At 49.5% G+C, this 25,672-nt stretch overlaps 1 protein-coding gene across 1 annotated transcript in view; it reads right to left on the minus strand.

Annotated features, from left to right (window-relative positions):
• The window catches only part of LOC128687400 (uncharacterized), a 120,119-nt gene extending 95,339 nt beyond the window's left edge, over positions 1 to 24,780 (minus strand). The window contains exon 1 of the mRNA XM_053774869.2: positions 24,344 to 24,780. Within this exon, the coding sequence (XP_053630844.2) occupies positions 24,344 to 24,541 (198 nt within the window). The 5' untranslated portion in view covers positions 24,542 to 24,780. The remainder of the gene's footprint in view (positions 1 to 24,343) is intronic.
• Positions 24,781 to 25,672: the final 892 nt, after the last annotated feature.

Below are 25,672 nucleotides of genomic sequence, written 5' to 3' on the forward strand. Positions count from 1 at the left end.
CAGGGTTTGACAAGATTAGGTTAAGGATCCCTAGTTTTATTGACAAGCTAACAGCTGTTACCTACATCAGCTCATTTAAAAGCATTTTTATTGTCATGAGACATACAAGTAAGGAACAGGATGAAATTGGAGCCATCTATGAGCCAGCATTTTCATTTGATCAACTGACTTTATCTCGTTGACATCATTATGCTGTACGAATGTGTTCCATACTCGAGTCATCCTGGGTATATAGGATCTCAGATGGAGTGATGTTCTGGAGAAGGGTACAGCCAGAGTGAAGTTGCTGCTTTCTGCCCGTCTTGTGGCATAAAAGCTTGCTTCACGCTGTCCTTGAAGTGGATCCAATTGTGGTACTTTGACAATATTGGCCTTGTACATAACAGTAAGGCCACCCACATCCCTCCTATGTTGAAGGCTCTGCTGAAATGACAGGTCTATCCATAATTGGTCAGTCTTAAATACACCGTCGTGACCTGGAGGCTACACACCCTGGCTGTCGTGCAGCGTCTGGTAGTTCAACCAACACATACTTAGCTTGTGATTCTGACATTTATTATAAGTTTGAGTGTCAGCGCTACAAGTCCAGACAGACTTTTAGTGTAAAGTTCAATTTATATTGTTGTGTATCAAAACAATGTAAATCCGTAGACTGATGACGATGTTCATAATATATATATATATATATATATATATATATATATATATATATATATATATATATATATATATATATATATATATATATATATATATATATATATATATATATATATATATATATATATATATATATATACCTAGCGTGTGCTGGGAAGACCTAGCGTGTGCTGGGAGGACCTAGCGTGTGCTGGGAGGACCTAGCGTGTGCTGGGAGGACCTAGCGTGTGCTAGGAGGACCTAGCGTGTGCTGGGAGGACCTAGTGTATGCTGGGAGGACCTAGCGTGTGCTGGGAGGACCTAGCGTGTGCTGGGAGGACCTAGCGTGTGCTAGGAAGACCTAGCGTGTGCTGGGAGGACCTAGCGTGTGCTAGGAGGACCTAGCGTGTGCTGGAAGGACCTAGTGTATGCTGGGAGGACCTAGCGTGTGCTGGGAGGACCTAGCATGTGCTGGGAGGACCTAGCGTGTGCTGGGAGGACCTAGCGTGTGCTAGGAGGACCTAGCGTGTGCTAGGAGGACCTAGCGTCTGCTGGGAGGACTTAGCGTGTGCTGGGAGGACCTAGTGTGTGCTGGGAGGACCTAGCGTGTGCTGGGAGGACCTAGCGTGTGCTGGGAGGACCTAGCGTGTGCTAGGAGGACCTAGCATGTGCTAGAAGGACCTAGCGTGCGCTGGGAGGATCTAGCGTGTGCTGGGAGGACCTAGTGTGTGCTGGGAGGACCTAGCGTGTGCTGGGAGGACCTAGTGTATGCTGGGAGGACCTAGCGTGTGATGGGAGGACCTAGTGTGTGCTGGGAGGACCTAGCGTGTGCTGGGAGGATCTAGCATGTGCTGGGAGGACCTAGCGTGTGCTAGGAGGACCTAGCTTGTGCTAGAAGGACCTAGCGTGCGCTGGGAGGACCTACCCTGTGCTGGGAGGACCTAGTGTGTGCTGGGAGGACTTAGCGTGTGCTGGGAGGACCTAGTGTATGCTGGGAGTACCTAGCGTGTGATGGGAGGACCTAGTGTGTGCTGGGAGGACCTAGCGTGTGCTGGGAGGACCTAGTGTGTGCTGGGAGGACCTAGCGTGTGCTAGGAGGACCTAGTGTGTGCTAGGAGGGCCTAGCTTGTGCTAGGAGGACTTAGTGTGCGCTGGGAGGACCTAGCGTGTGCTGGGAGGACCTAGTGTGTGTTAGGAGGACCTAGCGTGTGCTGAGAGGACCGAGCGTGTGCTAGGAGGGCCTAGCGTGTGCTTGGAGGACCTAGCGCACGCTGGGAGGACCTAGCGTGTGCTAGGAGGACCTAGCGTGTGCTGGAAGGACCTTGCGCACTCTGGGAGGACCTAGCGCGTGCTCAGAGGACCTAGCCTGTGCTGGGAGGACCTAGCGTGCGCTGGGAGGACCTATCGTTTGCTGGGAGGACCTAGCGTGTGCTAGGAGGACCTAGCGTGTGCTAGGAGGACCTAGCGTGTGCTGGGACGACCTAGCGTGTGCTAGGACTACCTAGCGTGTGCTGGGAGGACCTAGCGTGTGCTGGGAGGACCTAGCGTGTGCTGGGAGGACCTAGCGTATGCTGGGATTACCTAGCGTGTGCTAGGACCTAGCGTGTGCTAGGAGGACCTAGCGTGCGCTGGGAGGACCTAGCGTGCGCTGGGAGGACCTAGCGTGTGCTGCGAGGACCTAGTATGTGCTGGGAGGACCTAGCGTGTGCTGGGAGGACGTAGTGTGTGCTGGGAGGACGTAGTGTGTGCTGGGAGGACCTAGCGTGTGCTGGGAGGACGTAGTGTGTGCTGGGAGGACGTAGTGTGTGCTGGGAGGACCTAGCGTGTGCTGGGAGGACCTAGTGTATACTGGGAGGATCTAGCGTGTGCTGGGAGGACCTAGCGTGTGCTGGGGGACCTAACTTGTGCTAGGAGGACCTAGCGTGTGCTGGGAGGACCTAGTGTGTGCTGGGAGGACCTAGTGTGTGCTGGGAGGACCTAGCGTGTGCTGGGGGACCTAACTTGTGCTAGGAGGACCTAGCGTGTGCTGGGAGGACCTAGTGTATACTGGGAGGATCTAGCGTGTGCTGGGAGGACCTAGCGTTTGCTGGGAGGACCTAGCGTGTGCTGGGGGACCTATCTTATGCTAGGAGGACCTAGCGTGTGCTGGGAGGACCTAGTGTGTGCTGGGAGAGCCTAGCGTGTGCTGGAAGGACCTAGAGTGTGCTGGGAGGATCTAGCGTGTGCTAGGAGGAACTAGCGTGTGCTAGGAGGACCTAGCCTGTGCTAGGAGGACCTAGCCTGTGCTGGGAGGACCTAGTGTGTGTTAGGAGGACCTAGTGTGTGCTGGGAGGACCTAGCGTGTGCTGGGAGGACCTAGCGTATGCTGGGAGGACCTAGCGTGTGCTGGGAGGACTTAGCGTGTGCTAGGAGGACATAGCATGAGCTAGGAGGACCTAACATGTGCTAGGAGGGCCAAGGGTGTGTTAGGAGGACCTAGTGAGTGCTGGGAGGACCTAGTGTGTGTTAGGATGACCTAGCGTGTGCTGGGAGGACGTGGCGTGTGCTGGGAGGACCTAGCGTGTGCTGGGAGGACCTACCGTGTGCTGGAAGGACCTACCGTGTGCTGGGAGGACCTAGCGTGTGCTAGGAGGACCTAACGTGTGCTGGGAGGACCTAGCGTGTGCTAGGAGGACCTAGTGTGTGCTAGGAGGACCTGGCGTGTGCTGGGAGAACCTAATGTGTGCTGGGAGGACCTAGAGTGTGCTGGGAAGACCTAGCGTGTGCTAGGAGGACCTAGCGTGTGCTGGGAGGACCTAGCGTGTGCTAGGAGGACCTAGCGTGTGCTAGGAGGACCTAGCGTGTGCTAGGAGGACCTAGCTTGTGCTGGGAGGACCTAGCGTGTGCTAGGAGGACCTAGTGTGTCCTAGGAGGACCTAGCGTGTGTTGGGAGGACCTCCCGTGTGCTGGGAGGACCTACGGTGTGCTGGGAGGACCTCCCGTGTGCTGGGAGGACCTACGGTGTGCTGGGAGGACCTCCCGTGTGCTGGGAGGACCTACCTTGTGCTGGGAGGACCTACGGTGTGCCTGGAGGACCTACCGTGTGCTGGGAGGACCTCCCGTGTGCTGGGAGGACCTACCGTGTGCTGGGAGGACCTACCGTGTGCTGGGAGGACCTACGGTGTGCTGGGAGGACCTACCGTGTGCTGGGAGGACCTACCGTGTGCTGGGAGGACCTACGGTGTGCTGGGAGGACCTCCCGTGTGCTGGGAGGACCTACCGTGTGCTGGGAGGACGTAGCTTCAAGATTATGCATAACGCATTAGGAACCAGTAAAATCGCCGGTTGTAATTTTAACATGGGGGACCAGGAGCTGTTACTTAACGCCCGCAAGCATAACTTGAGTACGCAGGCGTGTGAGTATGCATTCAAAATGCCAAGAGAAGCCAGGCTTTGAAAACAGGCCGGGAAGCCAGGCAGGGAAGCCAGGCCGGGAAGCCAGGCCAGGAAGCTAGGCCGGGAAGCCAGGCCGGGAAGCCAGGCCGGAAAGCCAGACCGGGAAGCCAGGCCGGGAAGCCAGGCCGGGAAGCCAGACCGGGAAGCCAGGCCGGGAAGCCAGGCCGGGAAGCCAGGCCGAGAAGCCAGGCCAGGAGGTCAGGCCGGGAAGCCAGGCCAGGAAGCCAGGCCTAGAAGCCAGGCCAGGAGGCCAGGCCGGGAAGTCAGGCCGGGAAGCCAGGCCGGGAAGCCAGGCCTAGAAGCCAGACCTGGAAGCCAGGCCGGGAAGCCAGGTCAGGAGGCCAGGCCGGGAATCCAGGCCAGGAAGCCAGGAAGGGAAGCCAGGCCAGGAAGCCAGGCCGGGAAGCCAGGCCAGGAAGCCAGGAAGGGAAGCCAGGCCAGGAAGCCAGGCCAGGAAGCCAGGCCAGGAAGCTAGGCCAGGAAGCCAGGCCGAGGGCTACACACTGACACCTCCCAGATAAGAATATAAATTGTCTTGGCTTTATCTCGTGTTTATAAGGTTAATTAATGTCAGAAGCGTCTGGTTAATCTTTACCTCTCCTTACCACAAGTGATTTAAATATAAAACATTTCACTGTATTGTATATTCAGTTTGTCTGCTGGTATATACACGGTTGATGAACTGTTTATGGTTTAGTCTGCTGGTATATACACGGTTGATGAACTGTTTATGGTTTAGTCTGCTGGTATATACACGGCTGATGAACTGTTTATGGTTTAGTCTGCTGGTATATACACGGTTGATGAACTGTTTATGGTTTAGTCTGCTGGTATATACACGGCTGATGAACTGTTTATGATTTAGTCTGCTGGTATATACACGGTTGATGAACTGTTTATGGTTTAGTCTGCTGGTATATACACGGCTGATGAACTGTTTATGGTTTAGTCTGCTGGTATATACACGGCTGATGAACTGTTTATGGTTTAGTCTGCTGGTATATACACGGTTGAGAAACTATCTGTGATTTAGTTGACTTTCCCGTAAGTACAGATGCAAGAAGACGTTTTCTCTGATGCCCGGTACAGAGAAGGGTTTCAGGATAACTTCGAAGTAATACTGAGACATGAAGTTAACTTGAGAGTTGAGGATCACTGCAGCGGATCTACTGACTCAGTCTTTCTCACAAGAATCATTTTAAAACCTACTTATTAAGCCAATAAACGTATGTAAAACTAACTCGTAAAACTATGAAATGTATTTGCGTCAATAACTTGGCAGTTTACTCATTTACCATGTTGGTCTCGACCTAAACGGTAGAATCCTCAGCTCACAAATGAAGGCTCCCGGTTTCGATACCCAGACAGGATCTCACATACACACACACACACACACATACATACACACACTTGAAAAAAAAATAGACCTAGTGTTTATCGACAAGTGCTTTTGCCAACAGGTAACTTACTACCCCATGCTCAAGTCTCACACCTACTCCCCCCGCTTTCCCGTATTAGCTTAGCAGTAATAGGTACCTGGGAAGGGGGTTAGCAAACTGCCGCAGGTTGCATCCCGGGGTGGATATAGTCAGCTTAGGGACGTATCAGTGGAGGATAGCAAATCTTAACCTATAAATTCACTTGTGTAAATAAAATTGACAAATCAGGGTTTTCCTGTATTATTTTCACCTAAGTTTTTTTTCTGTATATTGAATCCGCTATAACGAGTTCTTGTGAGTGTTGCAAGGTCAACACATATTTCACATGCATTTATGTTGGATTCAGAGGCAGGGTTCTCAGTCTTCCAAGACAAATGGATTCAGTAGCAAGGTTCTTTAATGTCTCCTTTACTAAGGATACCTAATAATCCTGTCTCTGTCTATCTTGTCAATTCCTCTCGGTATTTTGTCATTACCATGTCCTCCCTGTCCCTCCTGTCCTGTCACGTCGATTTTCCTTAACCTCTCCCCATAGGACATGCTCCACGACTAGTCTTGTTGCAAAACTTTACAATTTCTCTAGTTTCTTAACGGGCTTGACCAGATGTGTGTGTGTGTGTGTGTGTGTGTGTGTGTGTGTGTGTGTGTGTGTGTGTGTGTGTGTGTGTGTGTGTGTGTGTGTGTGTGTGTGTGTGTGTGTGCGTGCGTGCGTGTGTGTGTGTGTGTGTGTGTGTGTGTGTGTGTGTGTGTGTGTGTGTGTGTATGTGTGTGTGTGTGTGTATGTACTCACCTAGTTGTACTCACCTAGTTGAGGTTGCGGGGGTCGAGTCCGAGCTCCTGGCCCCGCCTCTTCACTGATCGCCACTAGGTCACTCTCCCCGAGCCGTGAGCTTTATCATACCTCTGCTTAAAGCTATGTATGGATCCTGCCTCCACTACATCGCTTCCCAAACTATTCCACTTACTGACTACTCTGTGGCTGAAGAAATACTTCCTAACATCCCTGTGATTCATCTGTGTCTTTAGCTTCCAACTGTGTCCCCTTGTTACTGTGTCCAATCTCTGGAACATCCTGTCTTTGTCCACCTTGTCAATTCCTCTCAGTATTTTGTATGTCGTTATCATGTCCCCCCTATCTCTCCTGTCCTCCAGTGTCGTCAGGTTGATTTCCCTTAACCTCTCCTCGTAGGACATACCTCTTAGCTCTGGGACTAGTCTTGTTGCAAACCTTTGCACTTTCTCTAGTTTCTTTACGTGCTTGGCTAGGTGTGGGTTCCAAACTGGTGCCGCATACTCCAATATGGGCCTAACGTATACGGTGTACAGGGTCCTGAACGATTCCTTATTAAGATGTCGGAATGCTGTTCTGAGGTTTGCTAGGCGCCCATATGCTGCAGCAGTTATTTGGTTGATGTGCGCTTCAGGAGATGTGCCTGGTGTTATACTCACCCCAAGATCTTTTTCCTTGAGTGAGGTTTGTAGTCTCTGACCCCCTAGACTGTACTCCGTCTGCGGCCTTCTTTGCCCTTCCCCAATCTTCATGACTTTGCACTTGGTGGGATTGAACTCCAGGAGCCAATTGCTGGACCAGGTCTGCAGCCTGTCCAGATCCCTTTGTAGTTCTGCCTGGTCTTCGATCGAGTGTATTCTTCTCATCAACTTCACGTCATCTGCAAACAGGGACACCTCAGAGTCTATTCCTTCCGTCATGTCGTTCACAAATACCAGAAACAGCACTGGTCCTAGGACTGACCCCTGCGGGACCCCGCTGGTCACAGGTGCCCACTCTGACACCTCGCCACGTACCATGACTCGCTGCTGTCTTCCTGACAAGTATTCCCTGATCCATTGTAGTGCCTTCCCTGTTATCCCTGCTTGGTCCTCCAGTTTTTGCACCAATCTCTTGTGTGGAACTGTGTCAAACGCCTTCTTGCAGTCCAAGAAAATGCAATCCACCCACCCCTCTGTGTGTGTGTGTGTGTGTGTATCTCTGTGTGTGTGTGTGTGTGTGTGTGTGTGTGTGTGTGTGTGTGTGTGTGTGTGTGTGTGTGTGTATGTGTGTGTGTGTGTGTGTGTGTATGTGTGTGTGTGTGTGTGTGTTTGTGTGTGTGTGTGTGTGTGTGTGTGTGTGTGTGTGTGTGTGTGTGTATGTGTGTGTGTGTGTGTGTGTGTGTATGTGTGTGTGTGTGTGTGTGTGTGTGTGTGTGTGTGTGTGTGTGTGTGTGTGTGTGTGTGTGTGTATGTGTGTGTGTGTGTGTGTGTGTGTGTGCGTGCGTGCGTGTGTGTGTGTGTGTGTGTGTGTGTGTGTGTGTGTGTGTGTGTGTGTGTATGAGTGTGCGTGCGTGTGTGCGTGTGTGTGTGTATGTGTGTACTCACCTAATTGTACTTACCTAATTGTGGTTGCAGGGGTCGAGACTCAGCTCCTGGCCCCGCCTCTTCACCGACCGCTACTAGGTCCTCTCTCCCCCTGCTCCATGAGCTTTATCATACCTCGTCTTAAAACTGTGTATAGTTCCTGCCTCCACTACATCGCTTGCCAGACTATTCCACTTCCTAACTACTCTATGACTGAAGAAATACTTCCTAACATCCCTTTGACTCATCTGAGTCTTCAGTTTCCAATTGTGACCCCTTATTTCTGTGTCCCATCTCTGGAACATCCTGTCTCTGTCCACCTTGTCTATTTCACGCAGTATTTTGTATGTCGTTATCATGTCTCCCCTGACCCTCCTGTCCTCCAGTGTTGTCAGACCGATTTCCCGTAACCTTTCTTCATAGGACATTCCCCTTAGCTCTGGAACTAGCCTTGTTGCAAACCTTTGCACTTTCTCTAATTTCTTGACGTGTTTGACCAGGTGTGGGTTCCAAACTGGTGCTGCGTACTCCAGTATGGGCCTGACGTACACAGTGTATAAAGTCTTGAACGATTCCTTACTGAGGTACCGGAACGCTATTCTCAGGTTTGGCAAGCGCCCATATGCCGCAGCAGTTATCTGGTTAACGTGTGCTTCTGGCGATGTACTCGGTATTATACTCACTCCTAGGTCTTTCTCCTTGAGTGAGGTTTGCAGCCTTTGGCCGCCTAGCCTATACTCTGTCTGCAGTCTTCTTTGCCCTCCTCCGATCTTCATGACTTTGCATTTGGCGGGGTTAAATTCTAGGAGCCAGTTTCTGGACCACACATCCAGCCTGTCCAGGTCTCTTTGTAGACCTGTCTGGTCCGCGCCTAATTTAATTCTCCTCATTAACTTCACGTCATCTGCAAACAGGGACACTTCTGAGTTTATCCCTTCCGTCATGTCGTTCACATATACCAAGAATAGTACTGGTCCCAGGACTGACCCCTGTGGGACCCCGCTCGTCACTGGCGCCCACTGTGATACCTCATCACGGTATGTGTGTGTGTGTGTGTGTGTGTGTGTGTGTGTGTGTGTGTGTGTGTGTGTGTGTGTGTGTGTGTGTGTGTGTGTGTGTACTCACCTATTTGTGGTTGCAGGGGTCGAGTCTTAGCTCCTGGCCCCCGCCTCTTCACTGGTTGCTACTAGGTCTTCTCTCTCCCTGCTCCATGAGCTTTATCAAACCTTGTCTTAAAACTATGTATGGTTCCCGCCTCCACTATGTCACTTTCTAGGCTATTCCATGGCCTGACAACTCTATTACAGAAGAAATACTTCCTAACATCCCTTTGATTCATCTGAGTGTTCAACTTCGAAATTGTGACCTCTTGTTTCTGTGTCCCCTCCCTGGAACATCCCGTCTTTGTCCACCTTGTCTATTCCACGCAGTATTTTATATGTCGTTATCATGTCTCCCCTGACCCTCCTGTCCTCCAGTGTCGTCAGGCCGATTTCCCTAAACCTTTCCTCATAGGACATTCCCCTTAGCTCTGGAACTAACCTTGTCGCAAACCTTTGTACTTTCTCTAGTTTCTTGACGTGCTTTATCAAGTGCGAGTTCCAAATAGGTGCTGCATACTCCAGTATGGGCCTGACGTACACGGTGTACAATGTCTTGAACGATTCCTTACTAAGGTATCGGAACGCTGTTCTCAGGTTTGCCAGGCGCCCATATGCTGCAGCAGTTACCTGGTTGATGTGTGCTTCCGGAGACATGTTCGGTGTTATACTCACCCCAAGATCTTTCTCCTTGAGCGAGGTTTGCAGTTTTTGGCCACCTAGCCTATACTCCGTCTGCGATCTTTTGTGCCCTTCCCCGATCTTCATGACTTTGCATTTGGCGGGGTTAAATTCGAGAAGCCAGTTGCTGGACCAGGTGTCCAGTCTGTCCAGGTCTCTTTGAAGTCCTGCCTGATCCTCATCTGATTTAATTCTCCTCATTAACTTCACATCATCTGCGAACAGGGACACTTCTAAGTCTAACCCTTCCATCATGTCGTTCACATATACCAAAAATAGCACTGGTCCTAGGACCGACCCCTGTGGGACCCCGCTCGTCACAGGTGCCCACTGTGATACCTCATCACGTACCATGACTCGTTGTTGCCTCCCTGTTAGGTATTCTCTGATTCATTGCAGTGCCCTTCCTATTATATGCGCCTGATCCTCTAGCTTCTGCACTAATCTCTTGTGAGGAACTGTGTCAAAGGCCTTCTTGCAGTCTAAGAAGATGCAATCAACCCATCCCTCTCTCTCGTGTCTTACTTCTGTTACTTTATCATAAAACTCCAGAAGGTTTGTGACACAGGATTTGCCTTCCATGAATCCGTGCTGGTTGACGTTTATACTCTTGTTTCGTTCCAGGTGCTCCATCACTCTCCTGATAATTTTCTCCATAACTTTGCATACTATACACGTCAGTGACACAGGCTTATAGTTTAGTGCCTCTTTTCTGTCTCCTTTTTTAAAAATGAGAACTACATTTGCCGTCTTCCATACCTCGGTAGTTGCCCAGTTTCCAGGGATGTGTTGAAGATTGTGGTAAGTGGAACACCAGGCATATCCGCTCCCTCTCTAAGGACCCACGGGGAGATGTTGTCCGGTCCCATTGCCTTTGAGGTATCGACGTCCCTAGCAGCTTCTTCACCTCCTCCTCATTTGTATGTATGTCATCCAACACTTGTTGGTATATTCCTTGCTGGTGTCCCCCTCTGTTCTGTCCCCCCAGAGGCCTTCCTGTCTCCGTTGTAAATACTTCCTGAAATCTCATATTGAGCTCCTCACATACTACTTGATCGTTTCTTGTGAGTTCCCCACCTTCTTTCCTCAGCCTTATCACCTGGTCTTTGACTGTTGTCTTCCTCCTAATGTGGCTAAACAGCAGTTTCGGGTCAGTCTTGGCTTTCGATGCTATGTCGTTTTCGTACTGTCGCTGGGCCTCCCTCCTTATCTGTGCATATTCGTTTCTGGCTCTTCGATTAATCTCCTTGTTTTCCTGGGTCCTTTGCCTTCTATACCTCTTCCATTCTCTAATGCACTTAGTTTTTGCCTCCCTACACCTTTGGGTTAACCAAGGACTCGCTTTGGTCTTCCCATTGTTTCTGTTGCCCTTGGGAACAAACCTTTCCTCTGCCTCCTTGCATTTTGTTGTTACATACTCCATCATTTCATTTACTGTCTTTCCTACTATTTCTCTGTCCCACTGCACCTCCCGCAGGAAGTTCTTCATACCTGTGCAGTCCCCCCTTTTGTGTGTGTGTGTGTGTGTGTGTGTGTGTGTGTGTGTGTGTGTGTGTGTGTGTGTGTGTGTGTGTGTGTGTGTGTGTGTGTGTGTGTGTGTGTGTGTACCCTTGAAATTGTTTCAGTAACAACAGCAGGTAAGAGCCACGTGGGACTGGTATGTATGCCCACTGAGTGGCCTGTAAACACTGCCCGCGGCGAGGTTGGTCTGGACGCTTGAAACAAACTCATGGTAGTGTACGGCTGAGAACTTTTCAAGGTCGCACTTCAGAGCGTGTGTAAAAGCTATTCTTTGAAAGTCTTAGCCTTGAATATCTGTGAATCTATCGAGGGATAAAAATATTCTCAGGTTTTTAAAATTAGCGCATTTTACTTGCTATTTTGCGACCTACACTTTCAGGGAACCGTAGCGCATGGAGACCTTTCTAATCTTTGTGAACTAGCTACTTCCAAGATTATTGTTGTTGTTAGTGTTATTTATCAACGGAAAGGAAGAAATCACCTGCCTCGGGTCTTCGTCTTGTTCATGTATGCATGTATAATGATATGACCTGTTTAGCGGTGGCGGACCTCTCGCTGAGAAGCGGCAAGACAGCAGTCTAAGTAGGTGCGAGGGAAGGGGTAGCCCACAGTTCTATGGTGACCCATGACAGCAGCGACCACTGGCTGGGACTAGACACAGTTGAATATCACGAGAACATAAAAATGGAGCAGCGCAGTAGGCCTACTGGCTAATGCTATATGCGTCTTCACAGCCGCCCATTCCAACATTTGTTACCCCCATGGAAAAGTAACTTCAGTCCAGCTAAACGAAAGCCCTTAAAGTACCGTAATTACTGAATTCAAATTGAAATACTTGACAATATTGTGGTGGCACTAGAGAGGTCTCCCGGCTCAGGATGACACATCACAACACACATTCCTCACGTTCTGCAAAGAATCCAACGAATCCATGTTTATTAACTATTGTTAGTACGTTGACAAAATTTTATCTACATAATGTAAACTTCTACGGTAACAATTCTTTTACGAGGCATCATCCATTAGGATTGAAACTTATCAGATGAGGCGTGGTCAGTATACTTCACGTAAAAAATATCAAACCATTTTTTATATAAAAGAGGTAGGTTGGCACCTTCACACTTCACTAATAATCCCAACTTTCTCCTAAACAAGATATCCAACGTTGAAAGTAAGAAGTGGATCAGAGAAACTTTCCCAAGTTATATTAGGAGAACCAAATCCAGGAATGGTCTATGTAAATTTGGCCAGCGGGCGCCCGTCCACACCAATCATTGCATAAACTCTTCCCTAGTTACTGTGCAAGAGCATTGAAAATTTGAAGCAAATCGGATGAGGCATTCTCTAGTTTTCAACTAAAACTTTGGAGGAAGGGACAAAAACTGTGAGGTGATCTTCCGAGAATTATCCCAAAACCATTCCTGTAATTTCCTTACATGTGGAGAATTTTAACTGAGCCCTGATGACGGGTACAGGAAATGCTGGCACTGGTCAGCAACTGAATTTAGAATTTAGAATTTTCCCCGAGTATTATCCCAACAGAAATATGAGTTACTATTTACCTAACACACCCATCACGTGAAACAATTTTTCCCGTCATATTCCTTCACTCAGGATGATTTTCCCATCAGACGCCATCAGTCAAGATGGGTTTTTGTTATACTCCATTATGCACGATGATGATTCTCCTGGGATGATTAATCACTCAAGATAGTTTTTGTCATATTACGTCACTGAAAATAATTTTCCTGACACAAACCCAATAACAATGGAATGTCACATTGAATTTATAGTTTACTCTACACAAGTTAACCCTGAGTTAACTCTACACAAGTTAACCCTGGGTTAACTCTACACAAGTTAACCCTGAGTTAACTCTACACAAGTTAACCCTGGGTTAACTCTACACAAGTTAACCCTGAGTTAACTCTACACAAGTTAACCCTGGGTTAACTCTACACAAGTTAACCCTGGGTTAACTCTACACCTTCAGCGTTGACTTTCCTTCCTTAAATCATTTAACAAATTTATATCACTGTCAGTAAAACCTAACATTATTTTTTTTTTGTATTCCCAGTTATGTATTTATTCCATTATAAATCTATATAATATTTATCCTCAATAATTCTCTTTATTTTGCCTCTGTTTCAACATAGTTGACGACAAGTATGATTGTTGGGAAGGTACTTGTATCTTTGTAGGCATACTCCATCACGCAGGATGATCTCCCTGTCATACTCCATCACACAGGATGATCTCCCTGTCATACTCCATCACACAGGATGATCTCCCTGTCATACTCCATCACACAGGATGATCTCCCTGTCATACTTCATCACGCAGGATGATCTCCCTGTCATACTCCATCACGCAGGATGATCTCCCTGTCATACTCCATCACACAGGATGATCTCCCTGTCATACTCCATCACACAGGATGATCTCCCTGTCATACTCCATCACACAGGATGATCTCCCTGTCATACTCCATCACACAGGATGATCTCCCTGGCATACTCCATCACGCAGGATGATCTCCCTGTCATACTCCATCACGCAGGATGATCTCCCTGTCATACTCCATCACACAGGATGATCTCCCTGTCATACTCCATCACACAGGATGATCTCCCTGTCATACTCCATCACACAGGATGATCTCCCTGTCATACTCCATCACACAGGATGATCTCCCTGGCATACTCCATCACGCAGGATGATCTCCCTGTCATACTCCATCACGCAGGATGATCTCCCTGTCATACTCCATCACGCAGGATGATCTCCCTGTCATACTCCATCACGCAGGATGATCTCCCTGACATACTCCATCACGCAGGATGATCTCCCTGTCATACTCCATCACGCAGGATGATCTCCCTGACATACTCCATCACGCAGGATGATCTCCCTGTCATACTCCATCACGCAGGATGATCTCCCTGTCATACTCCATCACGCAGGATGATCTCCCTGACATACTCCATCACGCAGGATGATCTCCCTGTCATACTCCATCACGCAGGATGATCTCCCTGTCATACTCCATCACGCAGGATGATCTCCCTGTCATACTCCATCACGCAGGATGATCTCCCTGACATACTCCATCACGCAGGATGATCTCCCTGTCATACTCCATCACGCAGGATGATCTCCCTGTCATACTCCATCACGCAGGATGATCTCCCTGACATACTCCATCACGCAGGATGATCTCCCTGTCATACTCCATCACGCAGGATGATCTCCCTGTCATACTCCATCACGCAGGATGATCTCCCTGTCATACTCCATCACGCAGGATGATCTCCCTGTCATACTCCATCACGCAGGATGATCTACCTGTCATACTCCATCACGCAGGATGATCTCCCTGTCATACTCCATCACGCAGGATGATCTCCCTGTCATACTCCATCACGCAGGATGATCTCCCTGTCATACTCCACCACGCAGGATGATCTCCCTGTCATACTCCATCACGCAGGATGATCTCCCTGGCATACTTCATCACACAGGATGATCTCCCTGGCATACTTCATCACGCAGGATGATCTCCCTGGCATACTCCATCACACAGGATGATCTCCCTGACATACTCCATCACGCAGGATGATCTCCCTGTCATACTCCATCACGCAGGATGATCTCCCTGTCATACTCCATCACGCAGGATGATCTCCCTGTCATACTCCATCACGCAGGATGATCTCCCTGTCATACTCCATCACACAGGATGATCTCCCTGGCATACTTAATCACGCAGGATGATCTCCCTGGCATACTCCATCACGCAGGATGATCTCCCTGGCATACTCCATCACACAGGATGATCTCCCTGACATACTCCATCACGCAGGATGATCTCCCTGTCATACTCCATCACGCAGGATGATCTCCCTGTCATACTCCATCACGCAGGATGATCTCCCTGACATACTCCATCACGCAGGATGATCTCCCTGACATACTCCATCACGCAGGATGATCTCCCTGACATACTCCATCACGCAGGATGATCTCCCTGGCATACTCCATCACGCAGGATGATCTCCCTGGCATACTCCATCACGCAGGATGATCTCCCTGGCATACTCCATCACGCAGGATGATCTCCCTGTCATACTTCATCACGCAGGATGATCTCCCTGACATACTCCATCACGCAGGATGATCTCCCTGGCATACTCCATCACACAGGATGATCTCCCTGACATACTCCATCACACAGGATGATCTCCCTGGCATACTCCATCACGCAGGATGATCTCCCTGGCATACTCCATCACACAGGATGATCTCCCTGACATACTCCATCACACAGGATGATCTCCCTGACATACTCCATCACACAGGATGATCTCCCTGACATACTCCATCACGCAGGATGATCTCCCTGACATACTCCATCACGCAGGATGATCTCCCTGACATACTCTATCACACAGGATGATCTCCCTGTCATACTCCATCACGCAGGATGATCTCACTGTCATACTTCATCACGCAGGATGATCTCCCTGACATACTCCATCACGCAGGATGATCTCCCTGGCATACTCCATCACACAGGATGATCTCCCTGACATACTCCATCACACAGGATGATCTCCCTGGCATACTCCATCACACAGGATGATCTCCCTGACATACTCCATCACGCAGGATGATCTCCCTGGCATACTCCATCACACAGGATGATCTCCCTGACATACTCCATCACACAGGATGATCTCCCTGACATACTCCATCACACAGGATGATCTCCCTGACATACTCCATCACGCAGGATGATCTCCCTGACATACTCCATCACACAGGATGATCTCCCTGTCATACTCCATCACGCAGGATGATCTCACTGTCATACTTCATCACGCAGGATGATCTCCCTGACATACTCCATCACGCAGGATGATCTCCCTGGCATACTCCATCACACAGGATGATCTCCCTGACATACTCCATCACACAGGATGATCTCCCTGGCATACTCCATCACACAGGATGATCTCCCTGACATACTCCATCACGCAGGATGATCTCCCTGGCATACTCCATCACACAGGATGATCTCCCTGACATACTCCATCACACAGGATGATCTCCCTGACATACTCCATCACACAGGATGATCTCCCTGACATACTCCATCACACAGGATGATATCCCTGACATACTCCATCACGCAGGATGATCTCCCTGACATACTCCATCACACAGGATGATCTCCCTGACATACTCCATCACGCAGGATGATCTCCCTGACATACTCCATCACGCAGGATGATCTCCCTGACATACTCCATCACGCAGGATGATCTCCCTGACATACTCCATCACACAGGATGATCTCCCTGACATACTCCATCACGCAGGATGATCTCCCTGACATACTCCATCACGCAGGATGATCTCCCTGACATACTCCATCACGCAGGATGATCTCCCTGACATACTCCATCACACAGGATGATCTCCATGACATACTCCATCACGCAGGATGATCTCCCTGACATACTCCATCACACAGGATGATCTCCCTGACATACTCCATCACACAGGATGATCTCCCTGACATACTCCATCACACAGGATGATCTCCCTGACATACTCCATCACACAGGATGATCTCCCTGACATACTCCATCACACAGGATGATCTCCCTGACATACTCCATCACGCAGGATGATCTCCCTGACATACTCCATCACGCAGGATGATCTCCCTGGCATACTCCATCACGCAGGATGATCTCCCTGACATACTCCATCACGCAGGATGATCTCCCTGTCATACTCCATCACGCAGGATGATCTCCCTGTCATACTCCATCACGCAGGATGATCTCCCTGACATACTCCATCACGCAGGATGATCTCCCTGTCATACTCCATCACGCAGGATGATCTCCCTGTCATACTCCATCACGCAGGATGATCTCCCTGGCATACTCCATCACGCAGGATGATCCCCCTGTCATACTCCATCACGCAGGATGATCTCCCTGGCATACTCCATCACACAGGATGATCTCCCTGACATACTCCATCACGCAGGATGATCTCCCTGACATACTCCATCACACAGGATGATCTCCCTGACATACTCCATCACGCAGGATGATCTCCCTGGCATACTCCATCACGCAGGATGATCTCCCTGACATACTCCATCACGCAGGATGATCTGCCTGTCATACTCCATCACGCAAGATGATCTCCCTGTCATACTCCATCACGCAGGATGATCTCCCTGACATACTCCATCACGCAGGATGATCTCCCTGTCATACTCCATCACGCAGGATGATCTCCCTGTCATACTCCATCACGCAGGATGATTTCCCTGTCATACTCCATCACGCAGGATGATCTCCCTGTCATACTCCATCACGCAGGATGATCTCCCTGGCATACTCCATCACGCAGGATGATCTCCCTGTCATACTCCATCACGCAGGATGATCTCCCTGTTATACTCCATCACGCAGGATGATCTCCCTGGCATACTCCATCACGCAGGATGATCTCCCTGTCATACTCCATCACGCAGGATGATCTCCCTGTCATACTCCATCACGCAGGATGATCTCCCTGTCATACTCCATCACGCAGGATGATCTCCCTGTCATACTCCATCACGCAGGATGATCTCCCTGTCATACTCCATCACGCAGGATGATCTCCCTGTCATACTCCATCACGCAGGATGATCTCCCTGTCATACTCCATCACGCAGGATGATCTCCCTGACATACTCCATCACGCAGGATGATCTCCCTGTCATACTCCATCACGCAGAATGACCTCCCTGTCATACTCCATCACGCAGGATGATCTCCCTGTCATACTCCATCACGCAGGATGTTCTCCCTGTCATACTCCATCACGCAGGATGATCTCCCTGTCATACTCCATCACACAGTATGATCTCCCTGTCATACTCCATCACGCAGGATGATCTCCGTGTCATACTCCATCACACAGTATGATCTCCCTGTCATACTCCATCACACAGTATGATCTCCCTGTCATACTCCATCACACAGTATGATCTCCCTGTCATACTCCATCACACAGTATGATCTCCCTGTCATACTCCATCACACAGTATGATCTCCCTGTCATACTCCATCACGCAGGATGATCTCCCTGTCATACTCCATCACACAGTATGATCTCCCTGTCATACTCCATCACGCAGGATGATCTCCCTGTCATACTCCATCACGCAGGATGATGTCCCTGTCATACTCCATCACGCAGGATGATCTCCCTGACATACTCCATCACGCAGGATGATCTCCATGACATACTCCATCACACAGTATGATCTCCCTGTCATACTCCATCACACAGTATGATCTCCCTGTCATACTCCATCACGCAGGATGATCTCCCTGTCATACTCCATCACGCAGGATGATCTCCCTGTCATACTCCATCAAACAGTATGATCTCCCTGTCATACTCCATCACACAGTATGATCTCCCTGTCATACTCCATCACACAGTATGATCTCCCTGTCATACTCCATCACGCAGGATGATCTCCCTGTCATACTCCATCACACAGTATGATCTCCCTGTCATACCTCATCACGCAGGATGATCTCCCTGTCATACTCCATCACGCAGGATGATCTCCCTGTCATACTCCATCACACAGTATGATCTCCCTGTCATACTCCATCACACTGTATGATCTCCCTGTCATACTCCATCACACAGTATGATCTCCCTGTCATACTCCATCACGCAGAATGATCTCCCTGTCATACTCCATCACACAGTATGATCTCCCTGTCATACTCCATCACACAGTATGATCTCCCTGTCATACTCCATCACACAGTATGATCTCCCTGACATACTCCATCACGCAGGATGATCTCCCTGACATACTCCATCACGCAGGATGATCTCCCTGACATACTCCATCACGCAGGATGATCTCCCTGACATACTCCATCACGCAGGATGATCTTCCTGACATACTCCATCACACAGGATGATCTCCCTGACATACTCCATCACGCAGGATGATCTCCCTGACATACTCCATCACGCAGGATGATCTCCCTGACATACTCCATCACGCAGGATGATCTCCCTGACATACTCCATCACGCAGGATGATCTCCCTGACATACTCCATCACGCAGGATGATCTCCCTGACATACTCCATCACACAGGATGATCTCCCTGACATACTCCATCACGCAGGATGATCTCCCTGACATACTCCATCACGCAGGATGATCTCCCTGACATACTCCATCACGCAGGATGATCTCCCTGACATACTCCATCACGCAGGATGATCTCCCTGACATACTCCATCACGCAGGATGATCTCCCTGACATACTCCATCACACAGGATGATCTCCCTGACATACTCCATCACGCAGGATGATCTCCCTGACATACTCCATCACGCAGGATGATCTCCCTGACATACTCCATCACTCAGGATGATGTCCCTGACATACTCCATCACGCAGGATGATCTCCCTGACATACTCCATCACGCAGGATGATCTCCCTGACATACTCCATCACACAGGATGATCTCCCTGACATACTCCATCACGCAGGATGATCTCCCTGACATACTCCATCACGCAGGATGATCTCCCTGACATACTTCATCACGCAGGATGATCTCCCTGACATACTCCATCACACAGGATGATCTCCCTGACATACTCCATCACGCAGGATGATCTCCCTGACATACTCCATCACGCAGGATGATCTCCCTGACATACTCCATCACGCAGGATGATCTCCCTGACATACTCCATCACACAGGATGATCTCCCTGACATACTCCATCACGCAGGATGATCTCCCTGACATACTCCATCACGCAGGATGATCTCCCTGACATACCCCATCACACAGGATGATCTCCCTGACATACTCCATCACGCAGGATGATCTCCCTGACATACTCCATCACGCAGGATGATCTCCCTGACATACTCCATCACGCAGGATGATCTCCCTGACATACTCCATCACACAGGATGATCTCCCTGACATACTCCATCACGCAGGATGATCTCCCTGACATACTCCATCACGCAGGATGATCTCCCTGACATACTCCATCACGCAGGATGATCTCCCTGACATACTCCATCACGCAGGATGATCTCCCTGACATACTCCATCACGCAGGATGATCTCCCTGACATACTCCATCACGCAGGATGATCTCCCTGACATACTCCATCACACAGGATGATCTCCCTGACATACTCCATCACGCAGGATGATCTCCCTGACATACTCCATCACGCAGGATGATCTCCCTGACATACTCCATCACACAGGATGATCTCCCTGACATACTCCATCACACAGGATGATCTCCCTGACATACTCCATCACGCAGGATGATCTCCCTGACATACTCCATCACGCAGGATGATCTCCCTGACATACTCCATCACGCAGGATGATCTCCCTGACATACTCCATCACGCAGGATGATCTCCCTGACATACTCCATCACGCAGGATGATCTCCCTGACATACTCCATCACGCAGGATGATCTCCCTGACATACTCCATCACGCAGGATGATCTCCCTGACATACTCCATCACACAGGATGAGCTCCCTGACATACTCCATCACGGAGGATGATCTCCCTGACATACTCCATCACGCAGGATGATCTCCCTGACATACTCCATCACGCAGGATGATCTCCCTGACATACTCCATCACGCAGGATGATCTCCCTGACATACTCCATCACGCAGGATGATCTCCCTGACATACTCCATCACGCAGGATGATCTCCCTGACATACTCCATCACACAGGATGATCTCCCTGTCATACTCCATCACGCAGGATGATCTCCCTGACATACTCCATCACGCAGGATGATCTCCCTGACATACTCCATCACACAGGATGATCTCCCTGACATACTCCATCACACAGGATGATCTCCCTGTCATACTCCATCACGCAGGATGATCTCCCTGACATACTCCATCACACAGGATGATCTCCCTGACATACTCCATCACACAGGATGATCTCCCTGTCATACTCCATCACACAGGATGATCTCCCTGACATACTCCATCACGCAGGATGATCTCCCTGACATACTCCATCACGCAGGATGATCTTCCTGACATACTCCATCACGCAGGATGATCTCCCTGACATACTCCATCACGCAGGATGATCTCCCTGACATACTCCATCACGCAGGATGATCTCCCTGACATACTCCATCACGCAGGATGATCTCCCTGACATACTCCATCACGCAGGATGATCTCCCTGACATACTCCATCACGCAGGATGATCTCCCTGACATACTCCATCACGCAGGATGATCTCCCTGACATACTCCATCACGCAGGATGATCTCCCTGACATACTCCATCACGCAGGATGATCTCCCTGACATACTCCATCACGCAGGATGATCTCCCTGACATACTCCATCACACAGTATGATCTCCCTGACATACTCCATCACGGAGGATGATCTCCCTGACATACTCCATCACGCAGGATGATCTCCCTGACATACTCCATCACGCAGGATGATCTCCCTGACATACTCCATCACGCAGGATGATCTCCCTGACATACTCCATCACGCAGGATGATCTCCCTGACATACTCCATCACGCAGGATGATCTCCCTGACATACTCCATCACACAGGATGATCTCCCTGTCATACTCCATCACGCAGGATGATCTCCCTGACATACTCCATCACGCAGGATGATCTCCCTGACATACTCCATCACACAGGATGATCTCCCTGACATACTCCATCACACAGGATGATCTCCCTGTCATACTCCATCACGCAGGATGATCTCCCTGACATACTCCATCACACAGGATGATCTCCCTGACATACTCCATCACGCAGGATGATCTCCCTGTCATACTCCATCACACAGGATGATCTCCCTGACATACTCCATCACGCAGGATGATCTCCCTGACATACTCCATCACGCAGGATGATCTCCCTGACATACTCCATCACGCAGGATGATCTCCCTGACATACTCCATCACGCAGGATGATCTCCCTGACATACTCCATCACGCAGGATGATCTCCCTGACATACTCCATCACGCAGGATGATCTCCCTGACATACTCCATCACGCAGGATGATCTCCCTGACATACTCCATCACGCAGGATGATCTCCCTGACATACTCCATCACGCAGGATGATCTCCCTGACATACTCCATCACGCAGGATGATCTCCCTGACATACTCCATCACGCAGGATGATCTCCCTGACATACTCCATCACACAGGATGATCTCCCTGACATACTCCATCACGCAGGATGATCTCCCTGACATACTCCATCACGCAGGATGATCTCCCTGACATACTCCATCACGCAGGATGGACTTACATAAAGATAATAATATTAAGTGTGACGTGTTTCCACTCTCATGTTCCAGCTGTTATGAATATATGGAAATAATTTCAACACATTGAATACAAACTGTTTGATGATGACATTTCCATTAAAATATATTCCATTTGTGGTGTGTGTGATAGTGACTGCTGGACGGTAACCTTTGATGCTGCCGCACCTCATCAACCTTTAATGGAATACTTCCCAATGTTGTTATTGTCTTAGTCAAGTCTCCCAGCTCAGGCTGACACTGCTGAAGTCTCCCAGCTCAGGCTGACACTGCTGAAGTCTCCCAGCTCAGACTGACACTGCTGAAGTCTCCCAGCTCAGGCTGACACTGCTGAAGTCTCCCAGCTCAGGCTGACACTGCTGAAGTCTCCCAGCTCAGGCTGACACTGCTGAAGTCTCCCAGCTCAGGCTGACACTGCTGAAGTCTCCCAGCTCAGGCTGACACTGCTGAAGTCTCCCAGCTCAGGCTGACACTGCTGAAGTCTCCCAGCTCAGGCTGACACTGCTGAAGTCTCCCAGCTCAGGCTGACACTGCTGAAGTCTCCCAGCTCAGGCTGACACTGCTGAAGTCTCCCAGCTCAGGCTGACACTGCTGAAGTCTCCCAGCTCAGGCTGACACTGCTGAAGTCACCCAGCTCAGGACTGACACTGCTGAAGTCTCCCAGCTCAGGCTGACACTGCTGAAGTCTCCCAGCTCAGGCTGACACTGCTGAAGTCTCCCAGCTCAGGCTGACACTGCTGAAGTCTCCCAGCTCAGGCTGACACTGCTGAAGTCTCCCAGCTCAGGCTGACACTGCTGAAGTCTCCCAGCTCAGGCTGACACTGCTGAAGTCTCCCAGCTCAGGCTGACACTGCTGAAGTCTCCCAGCTCAGGCTGACACTGCTGAAGTCTCCCAGCTCAGACTGACACTGCTGAAGTCTCCCAGCTCAGGCTGACACTGCTGAAGTCTCCCAGCTCAGGCTGACACTGCTGAAGTCTCCCAGCTCAGGCTGACACTGCTGAAGTCTCCCAGCTCAGGCTGACACTGCTGAAGTCTCCCAGCTCAGACTGACACTGCTGAAGTCTCCCAGCTCAGGCTGACACTGCTGAAGTCTCCCAGCTCAGGCTGATACATTTCAACTTTGTATGTATAACTTCCTGTGTGATGGTATATGACAATGAAACAGCTAGCTTTTGTTCCCGCCGTCCGCGGGGGTGTTGATCCCCGGAACTCTCCAGGTAGACTGTGTAACTATCACAGTGAATGGGGCAGCAGCAGACCGCTGATGTATCCTGTTATGCCCAATATAACAACACAAACATGCTGACAATGGTAGATAATACCTACAAGTTGACGAATATGACACATGTGCATCAGTTGAACATCTTTATTTATGAAACATTTCGCTTACACAGTAGGCTTCTTCAGTCAAATACAAAGGGAGCAGTAGTAATGAAATAAAGATGATGTAATCAGTCTATCAACCTTGGAGAAAAAGTATTTGAGGTGGTCAGTCCCTCAGCCTGGAGAAGCTTTCACCTTCATGGAGGGACTTACCACTTCAAATACTTTTTCTCCAAGGTTGATGGACTGATTAAATCTTTATTTTATTACTACTGTTCCCTTTGTACTTGACTGAAGAAGCTTACTGTGTAGGCGAAACGTTTCATCAATGAAGATGCCGAGCTGTTGCACACGTGTGTTGATCTTGAAGACACACATGGTTGTGATGGTACTCACGCGGTACTGGAAGGTGGTTGGTAGTCCCCGCTGTAGCCTCTTGTTCTTCTTCTGTATGGACGAGTCTAAACGATCCAACAGGTCGTCGAGGCCACTCCTTGTTGTTAGTTGGCCGCTGTGGTGGTGTCTGGAAGCTCCCAGAACAGCCGTCACCACAGTAGTGGCTAGGCACGCCCACACCACCACGCTGGGCATCATAGTGGGTAGACGCGTGTCAATAGTATGGGTACGGAACTGTATGTTTCACTTCTCGAGTCTAATGTGGTACCTCAAACACCAGATGTATCTCAAACAACTGTCTACCTACCTAAACAAAATCCAACAGTGTATTTACAGGTAGTTCGCTAAACAGAGGTTTTAGACAAAGATTCTTTACAGACTGTAAGTTATTTAGAGAGTGCACGACTTGTGCTACATAACTGGACCAACTCTGAGCTTCAACTGAAGGGACAAACCGCTGCTCTCCTCCTTTTATACTCGCCTCCGCCATTTTTTTGTGTACTGTGGTGTCACCAGCGCCGGCTTCACCCCCCATCCCACCCCTACCCTCATACCCACCAGCTGTGGCGCCACCCATGGCTTCATACCTTCATACTCACCAGCTGTGGCGAAACCCACGGCTTCATACCCTCATACCCACCAGCTGTGGCGCCACCCACGGCTTCATACCCACCAGCTGTGGCACCACCCACAGGTTCATATTTACCAGCTGTGGCGCCACCCACGGCTTCACACCCTCGTATCCACCAGCTGTGGCGCCACCCACAAGTTCCTCAAATCAATCCCTGACCAACCGGGCTGCGTGCGGCCAGCAGAACAGCCTGGCTGATTAGGCCTTGATCCACCGGGAGGCCTGGTCTGGACCGGACCGCGGGGACGGTGACTCCTGGAAGCATCCTTCTGGTATCCTTCAGGTAAATCTGAAGAAAACTTTCGGTGAAGTTTCCAGCGAAAACCCGAACTGATAATGTAAAATATAGGCGAAACAAAAGGTAAATTGTTACAACGAATGAGAGACATTCTGTTGAAGAGGAAAATGAAAACAGTTATAAGAGGAGAAATATCGTCGTGGGGAGACGTGACAAGCGGGGCGCCATAAGAATCTGTACGGCCCCTCAATAACATTTTAAATTTACATAAATGACTTACCAGGAGGAATAAAATACCTCCCTGAATATGTCTGGTAATGATGTACATATCTTAGGTAAAATAAATAATGAAAATGGCTAAATCTCCCGGGGTGATAGATGTAATTTAATGTAAGGAAATATCATATTATGACAGTGAGAGACAGCAAATTCAGGCCCCGTGAAGACTGTAACAGCTTCC

Source organism: Cherax quadricarinatus, chromosome 40 (genome assembly GCF_038502225.1).
Source record: "Cherax quadricarinatus isolate ZL_2023a chromosome 40, ASM3850222v1, whole genome shotgun sequence".
Taxonomy (NCBI): Eukaryota; Metazoa; Arthropoda; class Malacostraca; order Decapoda; family Parastacidae; genus Cherax; species Cherax quadricarinatus.